This window comes from Mustela putorius, unplaced genomic scaffold, assembly GCF_011764305.1.
Source record: "Mustela putorius furo isolate JIRA1106 unplaced genomic scaffold, ASM1176430v1.1 tig00000129_pilon_pilon_pilon, whole genome shotgun sequence".
In the NCBI taxonomy this organism is placed as follows: Eukaryota; Metazoa; Chordata; class Mammalia; order Carnivora; family Mustelidae; genus Mustela; species Mustela putorius.
In genome coordinates, this window is record NW_025421290.1 from 7,416,299 (window position 1) to 7,440,955 (window position 24,657).

The 24,657-nt window shown below is 34.5% G+C and overlaps 1 protein-coding gene across 5 annotated transcripts in view; it reads right to left on the reverse strand.

Annotated features, from left to right (window-relative positions):
• TXNDC16 (thioredoxin domain containing 16) overlaps window positions 1-24,657 on the reverse strand; it is a 106,593-nt gene that overhangs the window by 16,702 nt on the left and 65,234 nt on the right. For all 5 annotated transcript variants that reach the window (XM_004738789.3, XM_004738788.3, XM_004738787.3 and 2 more), the window contains 8 exons: window positions 22,226-22,349; window positions 20,080-20,223; window positions 19,552-19,611; window positions 16,973-17,141; window positions 16,499-16,635; window positions 7,733-7,817; window positions 5,873-6,011; window positions 1,671-1,831 (listed from right to left, as the gene is read on the reverse strand). In XM_004738789.3, the coding sequence (XP_004738846.1) occupies window positions 1,671-1,831; window positions 5,873-6,011; window positions 7,733-7,817; window positions 16,499-16,635; window positions 16,973-17,141; window positions 19,552-19,611; window positions 20,080-20,223; window positions 22,226-22,349 (1,019 nt within the window). The remainder of the gene's footprint in view (window positions 1-1,670; window positions 1,832-5,872; window positions 6,012-7,732; window positions 7,818-16,498; window positions 16,636-16,972; window positions 17,142-19,551; window positions 19,612-20,079; window positions 20,224-22,225; window positions 22,350-24,657) is intronic.

A 24,657-nucleotide genomic window follows, 5' to 3' on the forward strand; every position in this document is an offset into this window, starting at 1 on the left:
ATTTGCTTCAGTGGACATCAATTACCTTTAAAGTCAGAAAAGTTACTGCTTTTTAAAATTTGTATGACACCAAAAGGAAACCTAAGTAAAAACAAATTTAAGTGGACCACATCAAATTAAAAAGCTTCTACATAGCAAAGGAAACCATCAACTAAATGAAAAGGTGACCTTTGGAATGAGAGAAAATATTTGCAAATCATCTATCTGATAAAGGGTTTATATCTAAAATAACTAAGGAACTCCTGTAACACCAAAGAACACAAACAATCCAATTAAAAAATGGGCAGAGGATCTAAATAGACATTTTCCCAAAGAAGACATACAGATGGCCATTGTCTGTATGTCTGAAAAGATGCTCAACATCACTAATTAGGGAAATTAGGGAATGCAAACCAAAACCACAACGAGATACCACCTCAGCCCTGTTAAAACGGCTAGTATAAAAAAGACAAAAGATAACAAGTGTAAAGAAAAGGTAACCGTGGTACACTGTTGGTGAGAACATAAATTGGTACAGCCACTATGGAAGACAGCAAGGTGGTTCCTCAAAAAACTGAAATAGAACTACCATCTGATCGAGCAATCCTACTTCTGGGTATTTATCCAAAGGAGATGAAAACAAGATAGTGAAGAGACACATGCACTCCCATGTTTATTGCAGCATTATTTGTTTAACAGCCAAGATAGGGAAACAACCTGTCTGTCAAAAGATGAATGAAGAAGATGTGGTACAGATACAACAGAATATTAATCAGTCATGAGAAAGAAGAAAATGCTGCTATTTCCTACAACATGGAAGGACTCTGAGGACATTATGCCAAGTGAAATAAGTCAGAGAGAGAAAGACATGTACTGCATGGAATCACTTACGTGAAAAATTAGAAAGTCAAACTCACAGAAGCAGAGTAGAAAAGTGGTTGCCCAGAACTCAGGGTTGGGGGAAATAGGAAGAGGTTGGGAAAAGTAAACAAACTTTCAGCTGTAACATGAATAAGTAAGTTTTGAAGATCTAATGTATATAACATGGTGACTATAGTTGTGAACACTATATAACTGAAAATTGCTGAGAACTTAAATGTTCTTATTCCTTCCCCCACCATATATATATATAATGCAAGGTAATTAATATGTCAATTTACATGGAGGAATCCTTCCACAATGTATACACGTATCAAATCACTATGATGTACACTTTAAATATCTTACAATATTGTCAATTATAACTATATACACCTGAAAAAAAATAACTTCAGCAAAATAAAAAATTTATTGTAAAACAATTCAATCCAGAATAAGGTCATCTTAGACCATATGAGGAAGTTTAGTTACTAAAATATCATAACTCATACACTGGTCCCATTATATTAACTCCAAAGATAGAATTAGAGAGTTTCGTTTTCTAAAAAAAATGTATGTGGCGCCTGGATGGTTCAGTCAGTTAAGTGTCTGCCTTTGGCTCAGGTCATGATCCCAGGATCCTAGGACTGAGTTCCCCATCAGGCTCCTCGCTCAGCGGAGAGCCTGCTTCTCCCTCTCCCACTCCCTCTGCTTGTGTTCCCTCTCTTGCTGTCTCTTTGTCTCTGTCAAATAAATAAATAAAAATCTTTTTAAAAAATGTAATCATTATAGTTTCTTACCTTTTACATATTAAAAAATAAGAATATACTTACAGATTTAACCAGCAGGGGATAAGTGAATCCAAGTGTTTATCTTTTGCCAGCTTCAACATTGCTTTTTTATACTGAGGATTTATGCTGCCCTCACTGAATAAAATAAGTAATGGTTTCTGAAGTCTTAAATAAATAGGAAGATTTTCCACAGTGATCTCTGGCTGTTGAAAAAAAAAAAAAGAAAGAAAGAAAAAACATGGAGAATGATGAGGCATAAAATAGAAAATAATGTCCAAATCACTCATGCAATTTTAGTTTGTAAAATGGAATTCAAACATATTTTAAGTGGAGATTTTGCTATACTGACTAGTGACTATGAATAGTAAGAGCTTTTCATTTAAGCTCACTTTATCTCAATGAGTTATTTCCAAAATAAAGCTAACTTGAAGATAAAAGAGTTCCCTGTTTTACAAGGATGGAATGCTTCTAATGATTTCTTATGCTAAAATCTGGACCAGATCAGACGGCAAACATATGACAAACAAAACTCTCATTGTATCTAACATACAATTTTTATAGGGAAAAAAATGCTGAGTTTTAAAGATCTAATCCTTCAACAACTATAATTACTTAAAATAAAAATCTTATTTTGTTTCAATATTATGATTTTAGCATAATTAATATAATCAAAAAACATGTTTAAACAATAAAAATTTCAGTTTCATTTCTGTTCAGGCAAAGCTCAAATACCAAACTCTGGTATGTACTTTTCCTTATTTAGTTCTCGAAGCCACTTTGCAAATTCTCACTTTTCTTCTAATTCTTACTCTTTCACACTCGAAATCCTCTTCTCAGACCTTCCTCTTTCATGACTTAAATCTTAGATCCCCTCTTCTCCAAATTTCCCCAAGTGGTCTTCTCATATTAATTATTATCTTAAATCTTCTACACGGGTTATATCCCCTTCCTAAAATTGACAGATTTCACCAGGCCAGCAGAACAGATCTGAAACATTAGGGGAGATGGAACCCCCACTACAAAGTTCACAATGTTATGCTGCATACTGAATCAGAAAGAAGTAACACACTTTCCCTGCCCTCAAAGAGTTCCTACTCTAAAGGAGCAGACAGGTAGATAAACTGCTGTGATCCAAGAAAATTAAATGTATGACAATAAAATTAAGTGGAAAAAAAAAACAAGTAGGGGAGCCCATGGATGATTTTGGAAGTGACATTTGATATGGTCTTGGGCAAGAAATAAGATCTTGACCGAAGAAGGTATGTGCTAGAGCTGGGATTCCAGATATAGGGAGCTTCATGGGGCTAGGCAGAGAGGTGTGAAAGCATTCATACCATCTGGGAACAGTGGGAGTGAAGTCGGCCAGACTTCGGCATGCAAGAGGCAAATGTGGCTGTAAGACCAGATGGGAAAATGCCTTGATAGGTGTTCTAGCTCCCACAAATTCTGAGAAGATCTTGTATCAAATGAGTGACATGGTTATGCCTGTTTTAGAAAGATGACTAACTAGAATACAAATCTGTGAAAGAACAGACCGGTGAGAGGCATTTAGGGAAGAAAGACCCAAGAATTCTGTGAGTTGAGGTGAAAAGATCAGAAACTCAGATTTAGGAATCATCAGTAGGTATAATGATGGTAAAAATTATGGGTATGGATAAAATTTCCCAAAGAAAGAATAACAGAAAGAAGAAAAACACTGAAGGTTGAAGATGGAATTCTAGAGTGGCGAGATGGTTGAAGGAGGACTGGATTGCAAAAGCCAGCGGAAAAGAGATTTTGAAAAGAAAAACCATTGTTAATAACTTTGATTGCTACTTATAGAAAAGGTCATCAAACATGGTAATTGGAAGGTGTCCTTTGGCTATCAGTATACAAGAAGCTATAACTTATCCATATTAAAAGCATAGTTAAAGGAACTTAACATATCTGAGTCAAGTGTTATTAAACTATATTTAAATGTGACAGCCTTGGATAGATGATTGCTTATGTAGTTCATTATTGTGTATTTCAGATTTGAGCATTATTTACCTAGGCTAATTTATCATCACGTTCATTAAAATAAAAACTGGATACCATACAAAAAAATAACTATCTGGTCACCCATTTCTGCTTCCTATCCAGATGAAGAAACCAAAGTCTTTCTAGCATCTTAGTGCAGGTCAGGAGATAAGCTTGCAGCTGGCTGGCTGGCAGCTACATACTCTAGACTTAAATCTCCAACACAGGGCAGCTTTAAGACATTTAATAACCACTTGAGGGCTTCAGAATTTATGGGAAGGTCATAAACTAAAAGCAAAACAATTTTTATTACAGCTGTTGGTTTTTTAGTCCAACACTGTAAACCCAAACACTATAAACTGGAAACACTGCCCCAATGCTTAACTTACGAACAGAGTATCTCTGATAGTTACATTTGCCCCCAAGTTTCTCAGCCTTAAAGGATATCACAGATACCATAAATAAATAAATACATACATACATACATACATACATACAAAAAATAAAAATAATACAAAATAAATTTAAAAAAAATAAAAATGTTTTATCCATCAGTCAAGCACAGATGAAAGAGCAAAATGTTCCAATCTCCTCTCAGGCACAACAGGAACAAGTATCAGCAGCCTTAAACATGTGCATGCCCTTTGGACTAGCAATTTGAATCGTGTGAATTTACCATGAGTATGTAATCATGGAAACACCCAAAGATTACAAACAAGTCTAGTCCCCGAGTAAAACAAAACTAAAGACAACTTAAATATTCACCAACAGGAAATTAAATAAGTTTTTGGTTTTTTCAGTGCAACAGAATATTATACAGATATTTAAAAAAAACAGTATGTATATCTTCATTTCTTGGTGGATAGATGCCTTAATATAAAAAGAAAATCATAGATACACATGGAATTTTTTTTTTAAAGTTTGGGAAAATATTTCTTCCATTTAAATTTGGTCAAGGAGGTTATGGTTGATTCCAATTTTCTTCTCTTAACAGTTCTCTGTATTATCTGGGAGAAAGAAGGCAAAGGCTTATAATAATTCCAAAAATATTATACTATGTATATGGCTAAGGAAATATTCATTTAATAACATGTCATTAAATACAAAAATGTCACCTTAATAATTTGGAAACCTACATCCTGAAAATATTAATGATTTGACTAATTATAACCTGTAACTTTAATGGGAAGAAGGGAGGGAACAGAACCAGGATCACAAAAAGATTTAATAAAGACTACAGCTATTAATCTGAGCCTAAAATATAATGTTATTTAGATCATCATGGCAAAAAACATAACAGGAGGATATTCATTCAGTATTTATCGCTGATAGTAATGCCTCTTATGTCACTTTAGAAATGCAGAAAAGTAGGGCGCCTGGGTGGCTCATGGGTTAAGCCTCTGCCTTCAGCTCAGGTCATGATCTTGGGGTCCTGGGATTGAGTTCCGCATCAGGCTCTCTGCTCGGCAGGAAGCCTGTTTCCTCCTCTCTCTCTGCCTAGTTGTATGTGATCTCTCTCTGTCAAATAAATAAATCTTTGAAAATTAAAAAAAAAAAAAGAAATGCAGAAAAGTATATATTTACAATATTCCAGCTATGTTTAATATAAATACAAAAACAACAGAAACTGAGAAATATAGGTTACAACTGTTGTGCCCTTGAGTTCACTATTTTCAAAGGAAGCAGTGGAAAAGGCTTTTCATAAGATACTATTTTGTTCAAAACTGTGTAGTAAGAATACTAGCTAACAGTTGTTGAATGCTCACCAGGGTCCAAATATGACACATAACACCATATACCTGTCTCACTTAGTCTTCACAATTAAGTCTCTGCAGCAGGTGCTACGACGACCACCTGCATTTTACACCGATGGCAAGTGAGGCAGAGAGAAGTTAAGAAAGAGCCAGCAAGGAATCAAGCAAGGATCTGAAGCTGAGTAGAATCCACGTGCTTTATATATGCACCAAGTTTCAGCCTAGTTTTAAGTACTTCCTTCAACTGGTCATCAGCTACACTAGTCTCAGCAGTAAAAATAATCCAAAGACATGTCAACTGTTGGCAGTGGACTACAGAAGCTGTGTGCATAAAGAGTGAAGACTAAAACAGCAATCCAATGAATCTTCAGCTCACAAGACATCATGCCCTGTGCCAACAACAGCTGGAAAATGGTGTATTAAAACAGACTATTTTTAACTGGTCTAGATTTTCCTATTTTAAATAATATCCGTATTATAAAATATACTCACAAATGTTTCCAGTAATGCATTTGTTATTATTTGAACTATGTCTTGTGCAGGGGAGTTAGCTAATGGAATGCTCTCTATTTTGCCTTCTTTGTGTCTGGCCAGCAGCAGGGCTGGAAGGGTTGCAGCATATTTATTTGACCTATGAAGAAATGTAGTATTAAGATCTCCAATAAAATATAGCAAGTCATCAAAAACATAAACAATTAGTCCGGGAGGTCAGAGTGGGAGGTAGCAAATGGGGAAGCCCTATTACTAGAGAAAAAAATGAACTCGATTTCCTGGCAAACTTAACTTCTGTATGAGGCTATCTGAGGAAGTGCAGGAGCCTTGACAACCTAGATTAAAAGAAAGCAACAGATAAAAACCTAGCCAGATTTTTTTTTTCTCCAGACAACTTACCCAACAAGAAAATGTCTAAACAGGATTAGGAACATGCTGCATGGTTATCGACCTTTCTGGACTGCTCACCAGACTGCTGAGCAGGAGACAAGCATTTACTAGAAACCTACTATTTTCCAAGCACTCTTTCAGGCACCTTTAGTTTTCATTTAACCCTCAATAGCCCTACATGAGACCACTATTACCTGCACTTGATAGAGAAGGCCACCAGGACTCAGAGAGTGATAAATGGCACAGCTAGGCTTTAAACCAAGGTGCCCCTCATACAAAGTCTATGCTCTCTCCACTGCGACAAAGCCTCAATCTGCCACTTCTTACCACTACTTTTGCTAACAAATGAGGGGAATCACTAAATTAAATAGAAAAAAATGCTTGGTGTGAAACAACCAGTGAGGTAGTCACATATATATCATGTAAAATCTCAATTGATGGTAAAACAAAGTATAGATGTTATAATACATAAACATTAGTAGAGGTTCCTGTCTTCAAATTACCTGGAAGACTCTCTTAGGTGATCAGTTGGTTACCAATAAAACATGCTCTGAAAACTACTGGCCCACCTCTTGGACCACAGTTAAATGCACAATGACAGCAGAGTACAAGACAGTGGGTGACTTCCTTATGTCAGGTGAATAGGCTTCATATTTTCTAAAGATCTAGAGTTCAGGATTTACTTCACAAGTTACTGCTTTCATGGATAGAAAGAGAGCTTAATCACGAAGGGCATATGTCACCAGTGTTCAGGATGAAAGATGTAAGCTCAAATCACAATTAGGAATATTACAGTCAGGAGGTAAGCAAGACAAATTATTGGGACTTATCAACTCCACTTGCACCTGAAGATAAGCCATTAATGCAGAATGTGATGTACATGTATTACTGTATGTATTGTGTATGCATTACTAATCTCCAAATTTTCGATTCAGTCCTTCATTCTGAACCAACTGAAATATCTGGTAGTTCATAGGAGTCCCACACTCTACAAATAAAGCAACTTATGTGGTTAAAAAAAGCACTGATTAAGTGTATGTTTGCAATAACTTAAAATTAGGTGGCACTATCAGGTATAGTTATATCACTTAAAACTGAATGAGAAAATTCTGATACTTATACATACCTTGGTGGCAAATCAAAACCCAGACACTCAAGATGTAAAATTCCCAAAACTTTGATAATTCCAAAGAACCAAAACTGCAGGTAAGAGAACCCAAAGAGGAAAATTTTTATAAAAAGGTGAAATAGCATGAATCCAAGGTCACCCCTATGGGGACTCTAGCCTAAAGCAAAAGAATAACTAAAAATTCTAAATATGCAGGTGGTACTTCCCAGATCTTCTTTGAAGAAAATTAAAAATTTAGGTATATTGCTGACCTATTTTCCTTCATCAACTGTGTAAAGACAAACAACATATTATCTTGCAAACTTCTTCCTCTCTAAAATTAGAAGACCAAATAAACTTACAGTATTAAAACATCTTCTTCAGAATAAATTCCAGTGATAACATATCCTTTTAGGCAGTTTCCTGCTTCAGTGAAATCTTCTTTCACTATAAATACATAGACAAGACAAAACTCTGAAACCTTTAAAATTATGTGGGCTATATAACTGATGAACAGACTTATAAATGGCTGTAATTTACTATTAATTATAAAGATAAATTTTTACAGGTAGATCTTATATAACTTAGTAGTTCTAAAATAAATCTATGTTCTTTTTATGACATTTGATTACTAGAGAAATGTAAATTGATATAATGCAATTATGGTTCCCTAAACAAACATACTCTAAATGTGATTTGTCAAATTTATAGCATTCTAATCATACAGAGTTACTGAATAAATATTTGTTGCTTTTTAATTTACTCCTAAGGTAAGGTAATTGAAACAGCTGTCCTACACATAGCCTGGAAAGAGAAGTGTATGTGAAATGATGAAAACATTATCATCCCAAAATCTAGAAGTGCTTACATGTACAGAAAAAATAGAAGACTAGTAATTCTAGGCCTTTAACAGTATCTATGTTAGGATTCTGCAATTATGAGGGATTTGTGTCTTTATATTTCCCCTATTTTCTGTAATGTGTTTTTGTTATCTTTGAACTTTAATTTGTGTATCTTTTTTCATTTGTTAGGATACAGATAATTTGTTATCTGTAATAATAATTTCTTACTTATTTGTAAGAAATAATTTATTTCTGTAGCTTTCTGAATATGTTTTTGTAAATAATATTATATTTTGGATCATGTTAATGACTATTTTATGACCAAGAAACAAGTCTGAATTAAACACTCATAGACTAATGAGAGAACAGAGGTAAACTTATATAAATGACGTATTCTTGCAACATGAAGGCTAAATGGTAGTGCAGCACTGCATGGAAGGAAGGTTCATGGCAGTTCAAACAGAAAACTGAGGACAAAAGAACTGAGTGCTAAAGCATCTAGTACTCTGGACATGCTGAACCCAAAAGTTCTGCACCTAAGTAGTAAATACTGTGCTCATGGTGTGAGCATCAGCACTGTTAGCATCTGGTAACCACAAGGCTGTATTCTTTTAAAAGGATAGATACTTTCCACAAGATTAAGAAACACTGTAGCAAAGCCAGGTTACTAAAGTGGCACAGTCAGCCAGTAAGCAACATTGAGGGCTCATTTATAACCATGAATTTCATGAGAAACTATTACCCTGTGAAAATATTTTCTTCAGCCTGTGTTACATCAAAGCAGAAAAGATTCATTTAAAAAAAAATAAACAAAAAGACGCCTGGATGGCTCAGTCAGTTAAGCATCCAATCTCGGTTTTAGTTCAGGTCCTGATTTTTGGAGTTGTTGAGACTGAGGCCTGCATCAGGCTCAGTGCTGGGCATGGAGCCTGCTTAAGATTCTCTCTCTCCCTCTTCCTCTGCCTGCCCCCTCAAAACAAAAAAAAAAAAAAAAAAAAAGAGAGAGAGGGAAAGAAAGAAGAAAAGTAAACTATTAGAACTGACTGTCTATACTTTTATTTCTAAGAGAAAACAGAACTAAATTCTGGTCAGTAATTGATGATCATTATCTAAAACAATGACAGAATCTGTTTCAGCTTCTTCTTTTTTTTTTTTTTTTGATAAATAACAGTGGAAAATTATACTATGTCCATATAATTTCCTCATACAGAAGCCTCTCTACTCATTAATATGTTTCTTTTTTTAAAAATATTTTATTTATTCATTTGAGAGAGGCACAAATGGGGGAGAGGAGCAGAGGGAAAGGGAGAAACAGGCTGCCCACTGAGAGGGAGCCCAATATGAGGCCTGATCCCAGGACCCCAAGGTCATAATCTGAACCAAAGGAAGACACTTAACCAACGGAGCCACCCAGGCACCCCTTGAATATGTTGTTTTTTTTTTTTCTTTGAAATATTTGATTTATTCATTTGACAGAGATCACAAGTAGGCAGAGAGGCAGGCAGAGAGAGAGGGGGAAGCAAGCTTCCTGCTGAGCAGAGAGCCAGATGTGGGGCTCGATCCCAGGACGCTGGGATCATGACCTGAGCCGAAGGCAGAGGCTTTAACCCACTGAGCCATCCAGGCACCCCATGAATATGTTTCTTAAAAGGCTCATCATATATCTTGCTACTTCTGCAATGGAAATATTTAAAACTACAGACCTTGATAAATACATACTTACATACATACATACATACATACATACATACTCTAGACCTCAGATACACATCCATTTCCACCAAACAAGACTGTCAGTTTTCCTCTGAACATTTAAAAACCAGACATACTCTCCTCCTTGGTGAAAACTACATATATGTCAGAATATACTGCAACCCCAAGTATAAGAAAAAAATCATTTAATCTAAATAAGAATGTTCTTAAATCACAATAAATATATTTGTGATATAATATTAATGGTGACCTCCAATATTTAGTTGTGTATCTATAAACATGTTTTAACTGCATAAAATAAATACATTAACTTAGCAATACTGCTTTTTTCCCCACTGTCATGTTACTGAATTGTTACATTTATATACACACACACATATACATATACTACACATATATCTATTTTTTTTTAGCTCTACCAACAAGAGTTGAAAAGCAAGAACACTCCAGTAACTAAAAACACTCCTAATCCCTAGATTTTGGTTTCTAAATTCCATGTCCCACTAAAAGGAACTTAGACCCTTGGTTGAGAAATGGCTGATTCTAGGAATGGGACTGGGAACATTTTGTACCAAAAAGACATACCCCAAAAAAGATGGAAACTTGTCAAAAGGACAAAGGAGTCGGACTGAAGGGGTGTGACAGCAACTAATTATAACCCACGGAATAAAATAAGGACTCAGGTGTCTATACTGAAAAATAAACAATGAGAAGGAAAAGCTCTTACAGTAGTATGTGAAATGTATTAGTACATATATAGAATGAATAGGGAGTTAGAAATTTTCCACTTGGCAACCATCATAGTTCTAGCTCTTTCAAGCAATGAATTCTAAAACTGGAATGCAAAAGTATAATGAGAAACAGGACATTTACAGAGCTTTAAATTCTACCCCCAAAAGATACTTACTAATTACAAAGGGGGAAAAAAAGTATCTTTCATGTAAAGAGACCTGGCACATACAAATTAGACAAAGGAGACACTTCAGCCCTCATGATAACCACATAATCTTTAAATCATTAGAATCTACATGAACAATAAACAAATATCTGATATAAAATAAGTGCTCAGTAAATGTTAGTAGTCAGCTCTTGTGAATAAAATTCATTTGTACATAAAAATGTAGTCAATTCATAAAAGCCTTTTATTGTTATACATATTCTCATTCAATAGATGTTGAAAGTCCAGTAACTATCACATGAATATCTGCAAAAACCAAAAACAACAAAAAGAAGAAAATCTAATATCTGACTGAAAAAGTCTGAGAACAATCAATCTAGTGAAATAACAAAAGGCATCCTATCCAGATTACATCATTCAGGCACACTGGAACAATCTCTACGTTGTTTAACATTATACTTTTGACTTATTTTTTAAAGACTTATTCATTTGGGAGGGACGGAAGGAGGGAGGAGGAGGAAGAGGGAGGAGGAAGAGAGAGAGTACAAGCTTGAACACGTACACAGGGAGGGGTGGAAATGGGAGAGAATCTTAAGCTGAATCCCTGCTGAGCACAGAGCCCCACTAAGGGCTAGATCTCACAACCCTGAGATCATTATCTGAGCCAAAAACAAGAGTCAGACACTTCACTAACTGAGCCACCCAGGTGCCCCTATACTTTTGATTTTTGTTAAGAGATAATTATGTGTAAATCTTATCATTTATATAAATGATCAAAGTATATTGTTCCCTATATCTTTTACATTAAAAGAAATATGAAAAATCCCTCTCAGCAATTACAATCAGGGAAAAGTTTTTTATTGCCATTTATTATATAATGATGATAAGAAAGCAAAAATTTCATCTTTCTATTTCCGATTGCTGCCAGATTGCCTAAGGTTAAGTTTTATGATCAACTGCAGTGTTTTCTAAATATTCTATACAATTATCCCCTGATCTTTTATGGCTTAACTCTTACTCTTGTTTTAATGATTTTATTGTATTTGTGCTTTTTATTATCTGAAAGCCTTAATTCTTTTTGGAAGGTGCCCAGCTCAGGGCACCAAGCACCTGCGGTAGCTAGGAAGAAAAAGTCAATGGGTAGAAGCAAAAACATTAGAAAGGCAAAGACAAAGGAGTAAGACACAGACTCATTCACTTCACAATTTTTCATAAAGAGAATACAAATGAAAAAGCTGTCCTCTCTAGGATTTTGCCTTTTAAGACGGGAAGCCACAGAACACGCATTCACATTCTTATTATTTCCTTCTAGTAAGTTCTTTTGCCTTTTATTTTAAAAGATTTTGAAGGGCTGCCTGGGTGGCTCAGTGTGTTAAGCCTCTGCCTTAGCTCAGGTCATGATTTCCGGGACTGGGATCGAGCCCTGCATCAGGCTCTCTGCTCAGCAGGGAGACGGCTTTCCCCCCTCTCTCTCTCTGCCTGACCTCTCTGCCTACTTATGATCTCTCTCTGTCAAATAAATAAATAAAATCTTTTAAAAAAAAATAAAATATTTTGAAGACAACATAGAGGGGAACAACTGCTAGAAAGAAATTTGTAGAAAGCAGAATTTAATAACTAGTTAACAGTATCTGTTATCTATAGATATGATGCTACATGGGGATACTCTTCCCAGAAAAATATCCTTAAAAGATTTTATTCAGAATTTGAAATTCATCTTAAATTAGAGAAAAACAAGGGGGCAGGTTTTCTAGATAAATACAAACAGCTAATCTGTGATGAAAAAAAAAACACTAAAGGTTTTGTTACACAGTCAATTCAAGAAGTTATCCATATGGGAAGGCAAGAGAATAACATTATAACAATAGTACTGGTTAGAAAAAAACAAACCCCTGTGTACTCTTCCTTTACTACTTACTGAAAGCCATTCCTATAAAGTTAGAAAAAATAGAGTCTAAAAATAGAGAAGTTGTGATATTAAAGGAACACTATAGTCTATGATGTTATGTAAAACTAACAATTAATTGCTGTATGTGCTGTTTCAAAGCTGAATGAAAAAACATTAAATTGAAATGCTCCAAAAATAAGATGGATTAATTGACAGGTGGAAGGATGGACAGATGCACAGGTATGTGCTAAATCAAGCAAGTACAGGTTAAATGCCAATAGAAGAATCTAGACGGTAGGTATATGGATGTTCACTATAAAATCTTTCAACTTTGCTGTATGTTTGAAAATTTTCATAATAAAATGTTGGAACAATAAATGCAAAAACATTTTTGAAAGAGAAAGCAAAAATACTGAAGTTCAGTAATACTGATAATTTGAATCTATAATACAAGACTATAGAGGTCCATATAAAGAAAAAAAAATGACAGAAGAAATTAAAAGCACTCTCATCTTCCACAGAAGGAGTCAAAAATCATTAAAATGGTCTTTAATTTTATTGATTCCAATATTTTTGTTTGTTTTTTTTTAAAGACTATCTTCTCTATGGGGCGCCTGGGTGGTTTAGTTGTTAAACACCTGCCTTCGGCTCAGGTCATGATCCCAGGGTCCCGGAATTGAGCCCCACAGGAATTGAGCCCCACATTGGGCTCCCTGCCTGGTAGGAAGCCTGCTTCTCCCTCTCCTATTCCCCCTACTTGTGTTCCCTCTCTCCATGTGTGTCTCTGTCAAATAATAAATAAAATCTTAAAAAAAAAAAAAAAATCTTCTCTGGCTCTGGGGAAAATAAAACCAAAAGAAGCATTCTCCATATAGACTAAACTAACCAAAGAAAGCATAAAACAAGCAACAGAAACACAAATAAGTTTAGACAATATGTATAAATGATTAAAGTTCACCTGGAAGAGCCAACAGGCAAAAAAAAAGATAAGAAAATGTATAAAAGACAAACAAAAGAGTTGACCCAATTATATATTGCAACATGTATTATAAAACTAATAAATTAGAGTGGTGTGCCTGGGTGGCTCAGTCGGTTAAGTGTCCAACTCTTGATTTCAGCTCGGGTCATGATCTCAGGGTCCTGGAATAGAGCCCCATGTTGGGCTGTGCGCTCAGGATGCAGCTGCCTTGTCTCTCTCTCCTTCTGCCCCTCACCTTGCGTTCTCTATCTCTCAAATAAAAAGATCTTTTTAAAAAAATGAATAGATTAGGTATTGACAGGGAAATAAAAGTGAATAAAATAGAAAATATTTATTATTATTTTCAAATATTTAAACAGATACACAGAGACACACATAAATACAGACATGGATTTAATATGGTGATAGTGGAATCAAAAAAAAAAAAAAGAATGAATGAGAAAAGGACAACTGTTAACTATTCAGACAAAATAAAGTTGGCCCCTAACCTCATACCATGCACAAAAATATCCAAATAGTTAAAGACTTAAAAAAGAAAAAAAAATCAAAGAACACAATCAAGAGTAGAAAGGCATGCTAAGGTACAGAATAAAGAATTCCTGCAACTCAACAACAACAGCCTCCTTAAAAAACGAGCATAGGATTTGAATAGACACTTCTCCAAAGAAGAGATACAAATGTCCAACAAGCACATAAAAAGATGCTCAGTATCACTATTTATCAGGAAAGTAAAAATCAAAACCACAATCAAATCAAAACCTCACACCCATGAGCATGGCTAGTATCAAAAAACCAGAAAATAACAATGTTGATGAGGATGTGGAGAAGTCAGAACACTTGTATACTAGTGGTGGGAATATAAAATGGTACAGCCACTAGGGAAAACAGTATGTTCACCCATGTTCACAGAAGCATTATGCACAATAGCCAAGAGGTGAAAACAACCCAAATGTTAGTCAACAGATGAATGGATAAATAAAATGTTTTATATACATACAATGTAATTTTACTTATCCCTTAAAAAGAAGGAAATTCCTTTTTTAAAAATATTTATTTATTTTAAAGAGAGAGAGAAGAGAGAACAAGAGAGAGAGAGTAGGGAGGGGCAGAGGGAAAGAGATTAACTCTAGCAGATGCCTCTCTAAGCTCAGAGCCTTATCTCATGACCCCAAATCAAGATCTAAACTCAAACCGAGACTCAGATGCTTAACCAACAGTGCCACCCATAGGCCCCTAAAAGCAAGGAAATTCTGACACGTGCTACAACATGGCTCAATCTTAAAGACATCCTGCTAAGTGAAATAACCAGACAATAAGAGACAAGTCAGACTCACTGAGATATAAAGTAGAATTGGGGCTTTCAGGGGCTAGGGAAATAGGGAAATGAGAGCTGTTGAACAGGGACAGGGTTTTGGTTTTGCAAAATGAAAAAAATTCTGGAGATTAGCTGTACAACAATGTAAATATATTTGACACTAGTGAACTATATGCTGAATCAGTTAAGGTGGTAAATTTTGTTACATGTATTTTATCAAAATTTAAAAAAAGAAAAATATTCAAAGCAAGAAGACAATATAAATTAGTATAAGAAAATATAAATTAAAACAAGAAGAAAATATGTGACTACTAACTGACTTTTAACTGATAAGGATGATAGAGATTTTCTATAACTGAAATCAGTGGATAAATCTCAAAATCAATACATTTGAAAACAAATTTTAAACTGCTAAATACAAAATTATTAAAGCTAACAACCAAACTGGGGGAAAATAACTGAAACAAAATATCAAGAATCTAATATCCTTAATACATAAAAATCTCATAGTAATTCATTAGACAAGCACTAAAACCCCATTTTTAAAAAATGAATAACACATATAACACACAGCTTATAGAAAACATAAAGTTATCCTCCTACTGGGAATCTATACCCATTAAACAGTCTAAATTCCACAGATAGATGTATAAATTAAAAAACTCTTTATAGCAAAAAGAAAAGAGTGAAATGACAGATCTTATTTGTTGGTAAACAGTTAAATAAATTATGGTATATGCATCCAAATACATAGCCATGATGATTTTGAAGAATATTAATCATAGGGGAAAAAAGCACCCATGTAATATTAAATAAAAACAGCAAAATACTAACCTAGATACACAGCACTAGCCCAATTACATTAAAATATATACAAATATGCAATACATAGTTAAACAGAGAAAAGAGGGAAAGAATTATACCAAAATTTAACAACTAGGGCACCTGGGTGGCTCAGCTGGTTAAGCAACTGCCTCTGGCTCAGGTCATGATCTCAGAGTCCTAGGATTGAGTCCGGCATCGGGCTTCCTGCTCAGCAGGGAGACTGCTTCTCTCTCTGACCTTGCCCCTCATGTTCTCTCTCTCTCATTCTCTCTCTCTCAAATAAATACATAAAATATTTAAATAAATAAATAAATTTGGGGGTGCCTGAATGGCTCAGTGGGTTAAGCCTCTGCCTTCGGGCTTGGGTCTTGATCCCAGGGTCCTGGGACCAAGCCCCACATCAGGCTCTCTGCTCCACGGGGAGCCTGCTTCCTCCTCTTTCTCTCTCTGCCTGCCTCTCTGCCTACTTGTGACCTCTGTCTGTCAAATAAATAAATAAAATCTTTTAAAAAATAAATAAATAAATTCACAACTAAATAATCTTGGATTTTTTCCTTCAAGTTTAATTTCAAAATTCTGTAATTTGAGTTCTTAATCATTAAAAAAGATATTAATTCATTTTTTAAAAAACTAGCAATCAAGCTTTTAACTATTACCTAACTCCTTACCTGTTGTCATGTTTGGACTAAACAGTCCCAGCACTGACACACTAGAGTAGGAGATCAGGTCTTTATGTAATTCCCCATTTAAATACTCTTCTGCTTCTTGGACCGATGTTATGTTCACTGGGCATGAAATCCTGTTGCTGAATGAATAGATAGCTATATTCAAAATTAATTTTTAAGGATACTTTTCAGGTTGCAAAAAAAAATAAAACATACTGACACTGACGAACACTATATTCCACAGGGTAAATATCTGACAAAATAAAGACAAATACTATTCTAATTTAAAAAAAAAAAAAAAACCCTCATTAAACACAACCTCAACCTCCCCTGAAGTGAAGGAATAAGCTCTCTTCACCTTATCCTGTGATCTCATTTCCTTACTCCTTAACCTATTCAAGGTGTGTCTACAAAGTATGGGAATTAAGTTTATAGACCTCAAAATTTAAAAGTCTTAGGGAGAAGCTGAATACTCACAGCTGGATAAATTTTAGGAGATCTTCAGTTCCTAACATTCCAGTGTAAGACACTGGGGTCTCGCCTTCCTTATACATCTTCACAACAGGAAATTCAGTGACATTTTGCTTAGTACATAAATCAGACCAATCTGCACAGTTCACTCTAGCAAGCAGCATAGTGGATGTGCCTAAACAAGAGGAAATGCACATTTTATAAATATTAATGTAGAAAACTCAGTTGTGTAGACTTAACAACATTTTTACCCCATTCTTTTTTAACCTCTCATCAGCATGAATGGCTTCTACTGGACACTTTCTTCCCTTGATTTTTGCAACCCCTTCCCCAACTGGCTTATTTTCCCATCTCCTTTGCTGCTCTATTTTTGGGTCCCTTTTCCATGTTCATCTGCCAGTAGAGTCTAAGATGTCTGCAGTATTACATCCCTGATACCTGATCAATGCATGAATTTCCAAAGGTGTTCCTAATTTAAAGATTTAAAACAAAAAAAAACCCAGATTCTCTTAGCTATAGCTACTAGGTACGGGTAGGTATAAAAATTTGATATATGCTGCCACCTTGTGACTGAGTATAAAATATTCTTCATCGTCTTAGATAAGAAGTGGTTTTTTCCCCACAAAGTCAACATGAAAAGTTATAGGACTCATGCCCAAAGTATTACAATAGTCTTCCAATTTGGCGTAGTATGATGTAGTAGAGCATACCCATACTATGCATTTCTACATTAAGCCCCCTGAACTTCTAAAACAGTCCCAGGGGCGCCTGGGTTGCTCAGTGGGTTGGGCCGCTGCCTTCGGCTCGGGTCATGATCTCAGGGTCCTGGGATGGAGTCCCGCATCCGGCTCTCTGCTCAGCAGGGAGCCTGCTTCCTCCTCTCTCTCTGCCTGCCTCTCTGCCTACTTGTGATCTCTCTCTGTTGAATAAATAAATAAATAATAATAAAATAATAAATAAATAAAACAGTCCCTTTATCTGATTATCTAATTACTAAAAGGATTGTTACTCATATAGAACGTCCTAAATGAAAAAGGAAATCAAGTCTTGGGTTGGTTATCTGCTTTTTTATTCTACAAACAAATACAACTCAGAGTCCTTGCACTGAGGGGCCTGGGAGTCTCTTTATTTGTTCATTAATAGAAAAGACTGTAAAGGAATCTGTTTCCATTTCATTTGGTATTGACAAATGGGCTGGGTTGGGGGATAATTCTATTATTCAGGGACATTATCCAATTATTTCTTCATTATGGCTTATATTTTTCCTCCATTCCTTTTTCTTTCTCTTAATTTTTTGCCAATGAGGTTGGAGAACCTTAAAAAAGGAATTTAAATCTTTCCATAGATTGCATCTAGGAAGGAGAATCTGAAAGAGTAACGGGATTTTTAAAAAATATATTAGAAATTACATTATCTGAGACTTAATCACCTCTTCACTTGGGTAATGAAGAAATCAGAAGTTGGATCAAATGTGGTTGAGAAATGAACTGAGGAAAAATGGTTCAAAGTGATTTTTAAAATCTCTTATGTTTTTATTACCATAGAACATGTTATATTTAGGACTGACTTTCTGGAATTAATTTCTTAAGTTCACAAAAGTTCCTAGTATATAAATAAGTTATATACTATTAGCTTATTCATTTATTCAACAATTATTAAACCCCAAATGTTCTACAATGTAAGTCAATATGCCAAGTCCAGTGAACTAAGTACAAGATATGGTATCTACCTACAAAGAACTTACTAAAAATTGAAAGAACCTGTAAGCTAGTGCCCCAAAAAACTAAATGGTGGATACATTCCTAAAGTAGCTAAAATAATAAGCCTAGTTAATTAGCATAGCTAAGAAAAAAAAAAAACAAAACAAGAAAAACTGTAGGAAAAGGCATATTACAGATATGAAGCATGATACATTCTTATTCAAATGATTATAAAACATTATCCTAATCCAACATTACCTCTCTCTTATTAATATGCCTCCTTACCTCTCCTTATGTCTTCGCTAGAACGATGGCATAGGTATTTTGAATTCAAGCCCATTCCTTGAATTCAAGTCTATTCCTTGAATTCTTATTTACCTACCCCTGGATCAGGTTTTCATAGAACAGTTAAAAGACTTTGGCTATTAAGAAATATCCCAGTCCATAAGGAGCTAACTAAACAGCTTTAAGAACACTGAGATCTTAGATCTTTGGTTAGACTGTGAGATTGGGTCTTATCTGTCACATTTTTGTTTAAGGGTATTTAGTACTCATTTAATATTTAATAGTAACTGGCTCAAGAGTAGGCACTCAGTAAATGTTTGCTAAATGAATTCAGCCAAAATGATTACTGGATTAACTGTGTGGCCACAAGTACTTAATACATAGGCTCTCTAACTACTACTGAAGACAGGTCCATGAAAAGAACCAAGATGAATGCTTCTGAGCATTTCTGAAACTTATGGTTCATTAATGTAATGTTGGAGACACAAATATAAAACATGAAATTTTACATGGTTTTCTTCATCTTTAGCATGCTATAGAGTTTTACAAATAGCTATAGCTTAAAATCAAGAAAATAAGCATGCATACCACATTACATACCTTTTAATTTAATTGCCAAATCGATATAGGACTGCAGAAATGCCATGGATACTGCTTGCCCTACATTAAAATAAAAAATTCAACAGATACTGCAAAATGAGTATCTCCAAAGCATCCGCGACTATACATTTACAATCATACTGATTTATAGGATTTCCCAAAACTGTTATTCCTTCATAAGAAATATTCTAATATATGGTACCCAATAGTATGCAATCATTTAAGAGGATTCTAAATGCAACTAATTTTCTGCACTCATAGTGCAAGGAAAATAGTTGAAGGGCTTTTTCTTGAAGTTAAAAGGAGTATATGTCTTAGAGATCCATAAGACTGTTAATATATGAAAAACATCAGCATGAATTGGTAATTTTTCTAAATTAGTAAATGTTTCAATATGTGCAGCCTAGTTGGGACATATGAACACTATGCCATTCTACAACATGCAATATACAGAATGCAAAAATAAAATCCACCCACTTTGAATCCTCTAATACATAATATTCCCTGACTCTGAAGACTCATACTCACAACCAGCATAGAAAAGCACTATGCTATCAGAAGCCACTACTGTCGTGTTAAAAGTCTCTTCTGTCACTTCCACCGTGAGTTCCAAAGGCAACCGTCTCTTCCTATCTCTGTAAACAGTTTCTGCCACTTCATCATCTTGAATATCTAAAATGTTCAAAAATAAATTAATGTATATTTTAATGCGTAACTTATATAAATACAAATTCTAGTGTATGACAAGCACTGTGATGGACAGTAGGGAAAACAGTAAACAAAACAGACTTAGTCCCTGACCACGTGGAGCTCCTATTTACAGAAAAGTCAGACAATAAACTCATCACTGAATAAACACATAGTTTTAACTTGTGTCAGTTTAAGGAAAGAAAATGGTACCCGAGACATTGTAATAGGGAGATTCAGATCTGGGGAGCCAAAGCCTTCCAGCTAGAGAATCCAAACTTTTTAGAAAAATGTCTTAGACAAAAGGAAAAATATATATGAAGGCTCTAAGACATAAAAGAGCCCAACACAGGGCTTGATCTCATGACCCTGAGATCATGACCTGTGCCAAAATCAAGAATTGGACACTTGACGAACTAAGCCACCCAGGTGCCCCAATTATGCTCATTTTTTATTTTTATTTTTTCAATTTTTTATTTAATTTCCATTTAATTAACATATACTCTATTATTAGTTTCTAAAGTAGAATTCAGTGAGTCATCGGTTGCATATAATACCCAGTGCTCATTAAGTTCATTTTAAAAGGAGAATCCTTATATTTTTTAAATGTACAGGGAAATCTTTTTGGATGAAACTCTATATTTGGGATTTGCAACAAAATAATAAGGGATGGGCAGTGACTGGAACAGGATAGCAATGCATTGATGGTGGTTGGGTGGGGCCAGGTAATGGATACCAGGAGATTTGTTCTATTATCCTGCTTACTTTATGCTAAGTTCATAATTCTTTATAATAACACATTACAAAGAAAGGAATGGAGGAAGACAATTTACAAATGAGAGTATTATTGTCATATGATTTCTAATACTATAAAGTAAAAATACTAGATCTGAATTACAGTGCATCTCCACAGGTTTCAGCCATGAGACTCTAGTCAGTCACATTACTCTCCCTTAGTATTAAATCTGAAACATAAGAGTTATACTACACTATCTTAAAGGAACTTTAAAACACCATGACACTAACAAGTTACAACTTCAATACCAAAATTAATAAAGGCCTATTTTCCTATTTACTATATTTTTTCCTTCTTATTCACATATTTTCATTTCCTTCCAGTTCTTTCTTATTTTCTTTTTCTTTTAAGATTTTATTCATTTATTTGACAGATAGATCACAAATAGGTAGAGAGGCAGGCAGAGAGAGAGGAGGAAGCAAGCTCCCTGCTGAGCAGAGAGCACGATGCGGGGCTCGATCCCAGGACCCTGAGATCATGACCTGAGCCAAAGGCAGAGGCTTTAACCCACTGAGCCACCCACGCGCCCCGCTTTCTTATTTTCTAATCCATTCTTGTCCTCTTCTTCCAACATCTCCCTGCTGAACCACAGATTCTTCATCTACGAAATGAAGGGGACATCAGCCAACTCAATCAAAGTAAATAATGTGTAGGAGAATAGCCCTGAAACTACATTATACTTCAAAAACATAAGCAATAAGTATAATAAAAAGGAATGAAATGGGTTAAAACAAGAAGTTTTAAATGTTACTGAAATGTACTCCCAAATTGTCAAGAATCAGATTTATTTACAATTACAAATCCAACAATATTTACTAGAATTTCATATCCTTATAGGAAAAAGAAAAGTAAAATACCAAGTTGTGGCTCCTAGGTTATTTTTTCTAAACATGGAAGAGACAAGGAGGGCTGAAAGAACCGATTTAGAAGATAAAGGCACAGATGTGGAAAGCTAGAAGCCTGGCATGTAACAATGAAATGTATTACACTCAACATAATATAGCATTCTTACCTTTTCTACCAAATTAACTTGATAAGATATTATTCAAAATAGATTTCTCCAGGTATTTTCATATTCTTAACTGTCAAAACATTCTATGAGAAAGTTAATTCACTGAAATTTCACTGATCTTATGGGTGCCAAGCATAAATAGGGGGTGGAGGGGGAAGGAGCATCACAAAACTTATTACCCATATCTGGACTTGCCATGTCCTCATCTTCATCTTCTTGTATTTCTTCAATGTGCATATTACTTTCCACACGGGATATTATTAAATCAACATCATGTAAGACCAAAAATTCCACTGGCACTCCCTAGAAATACATTCATTTTTAAAATCATGACTAAAAATATGCCATTTTAATAAAAATGTTTTACTTGTTTGATATTAAAATGAAACTAAATCTTTAGAACTCCAGTTTTAAAATTAAATAAAACAAAAAAGGGAATTCCATAATCATTATAGAAAGAATCCAAAGCATATTTTATCTAAAGATAGTGTATACTAATGAAAGAAAAGGGCAAAAAACAACTAGTTGTCTCACTTGCCTGTCATAATTACATTATACTGAAATCTGCAACATTTCACACATAACAGCATGTCCCAACTCAATATAAAAGGAATACATACACACACACACACAACTTAATCATAAACAGAACCAATCAAAATTATTTAGATATTCCACAGATATATTCAAAATAGTATCTCATCCTATAACAATTCTGCTAAAATTTAGCTAAAAACATTTAAAACTACAATTTGCCCCAGGTATTTTAAGAATACCAAATCTAACCCATTGAGATTATTCCATTGTAATCTCTTTCACTAATACCCAACTATCGCATCTTAAAAACATGAAATTTTAGGCCACTAGATTATTTTAATAAATCATTCTTGATTGTAACTGTGCATGAGAATTAAGCTATAAAATAACTCTAAAGTGTTTGTTCTTTGATATCACATATTCATCTTTTTAATATTACAAAGTGAGCAACTTGTTACTTCTGTGGAAATAATAATGGGGTTAAAATGTATAATGATGAAAGTCAAACCAAATTTGTTTGGAGTATACATAGATATTGTGGTAATAAACTTTTTTATTCAAATACAATACCCACAAAGGAAGAACACAAATTATAAGTGTGTAGTTTGATGAATTTTTACAGAGCTGATACACTTATATAACCACCACACAGGTTAAGATACAGAGCATTACCCAGCACACCCAGAGGCCATCTCCTTGCCTCTCCCTGTCATCACCATCCCCCAAAGGTAATCACTATTCTGACTTTCATCACCATCTATAAATTTTGCCAGTTTGAAATTTACATAATAGAATTATATACAGCTTAAACTCTTTCTGTGACAACATTTCCCTTCTTTTGCTCAACACTATTTGTGAGGTATATTCAGGTTACATTCAAAAGCAGTTTATTCTTTTCCAATGATGAATTCATTGTATGAATATACTAGTATGTACCATATGCATGTATGTGTTTATCCACTCTATTGCTTAAGGACGTATGTTATTTCCAGCTTTGGACCATTATAAATACTAACTGCTAGGAACATTACCATAGCTGTCTTTTGGTGCACGTGTATACACATTTCTGCTGGGCAATGCTTAGGAATGAAACAGCTGGTTCACGTGATATATAAATAGCCTCAGCTTTAGGAAGCACTGCCAGATATTTTTCCAATTTTCATTGTACTAATTTACTCTCCTACCAAAAGTTCTTGTAACTCTACCTTCTTACAAACACTTGCTATTGTTACTTCTTAAATTTTTAGCCATTCTGGGGGGTAAGTACTGGTATCTCTAGTGGTTTTGTTTGCATTTCTATCTACAGTCTATTTGCTAATTGGATAAGGGAAATGCATCTTTTATGATGGAGAAAATTAACTGTCTCTACCCTAATTCAGTAATCAAAGCTAGCATCATTATGTGAGAAAACCAGACATCCTCCATGTTAGGATAAGATAAAATACAAATGAACCAGAAGTGTGAAGTATTCTTACCCAGAATGTTTAATGGAGCTAGGCAATCTGACTTCCAGTTTTTAGGAAACATAAGGGAACAAAGGAGCAAGGCAGACAAAAGCAAAAGAAAACAGACAAATCCAGAATATGGAAACCCTGGCCCGTTTATCTAAAAGGCACTATCATGGGGGAAAAGAAGACATTGAGACATTTAAGAAACACACCAAATGCAATTCATAATCCTTAACTAAATTTTGGTTCACAAAAAACATCTATAGAAAATAATTTTAAGATGAGAAAATTGGAGTAGGAATTGGCTATGAGATTACACTATGATATAACAAGTTACTGTCAATTTTGTTAAGTGTGATAATAAGATTGTGGTTATATATAGAAGAAAAACAATAATTTTTAGAGTTTCATGCTAGATATTTATGGGTAAATGTCATTATATCAAGTATTCTTTGGAATGTTTCAGAAAAAAGTGACAGGTGAAACAAACAGAATAAAATATTAATTGCTGAATCTAGGTAGTAAGATATGGTTGTTCATTTTTTCCTACTTTTCAGTTTGGTAGATTTTATTAAAAAAAGAAAAAAAGCTCTGAAGAAAGGAATTAAAAAAGGGCTTTTAAAAAC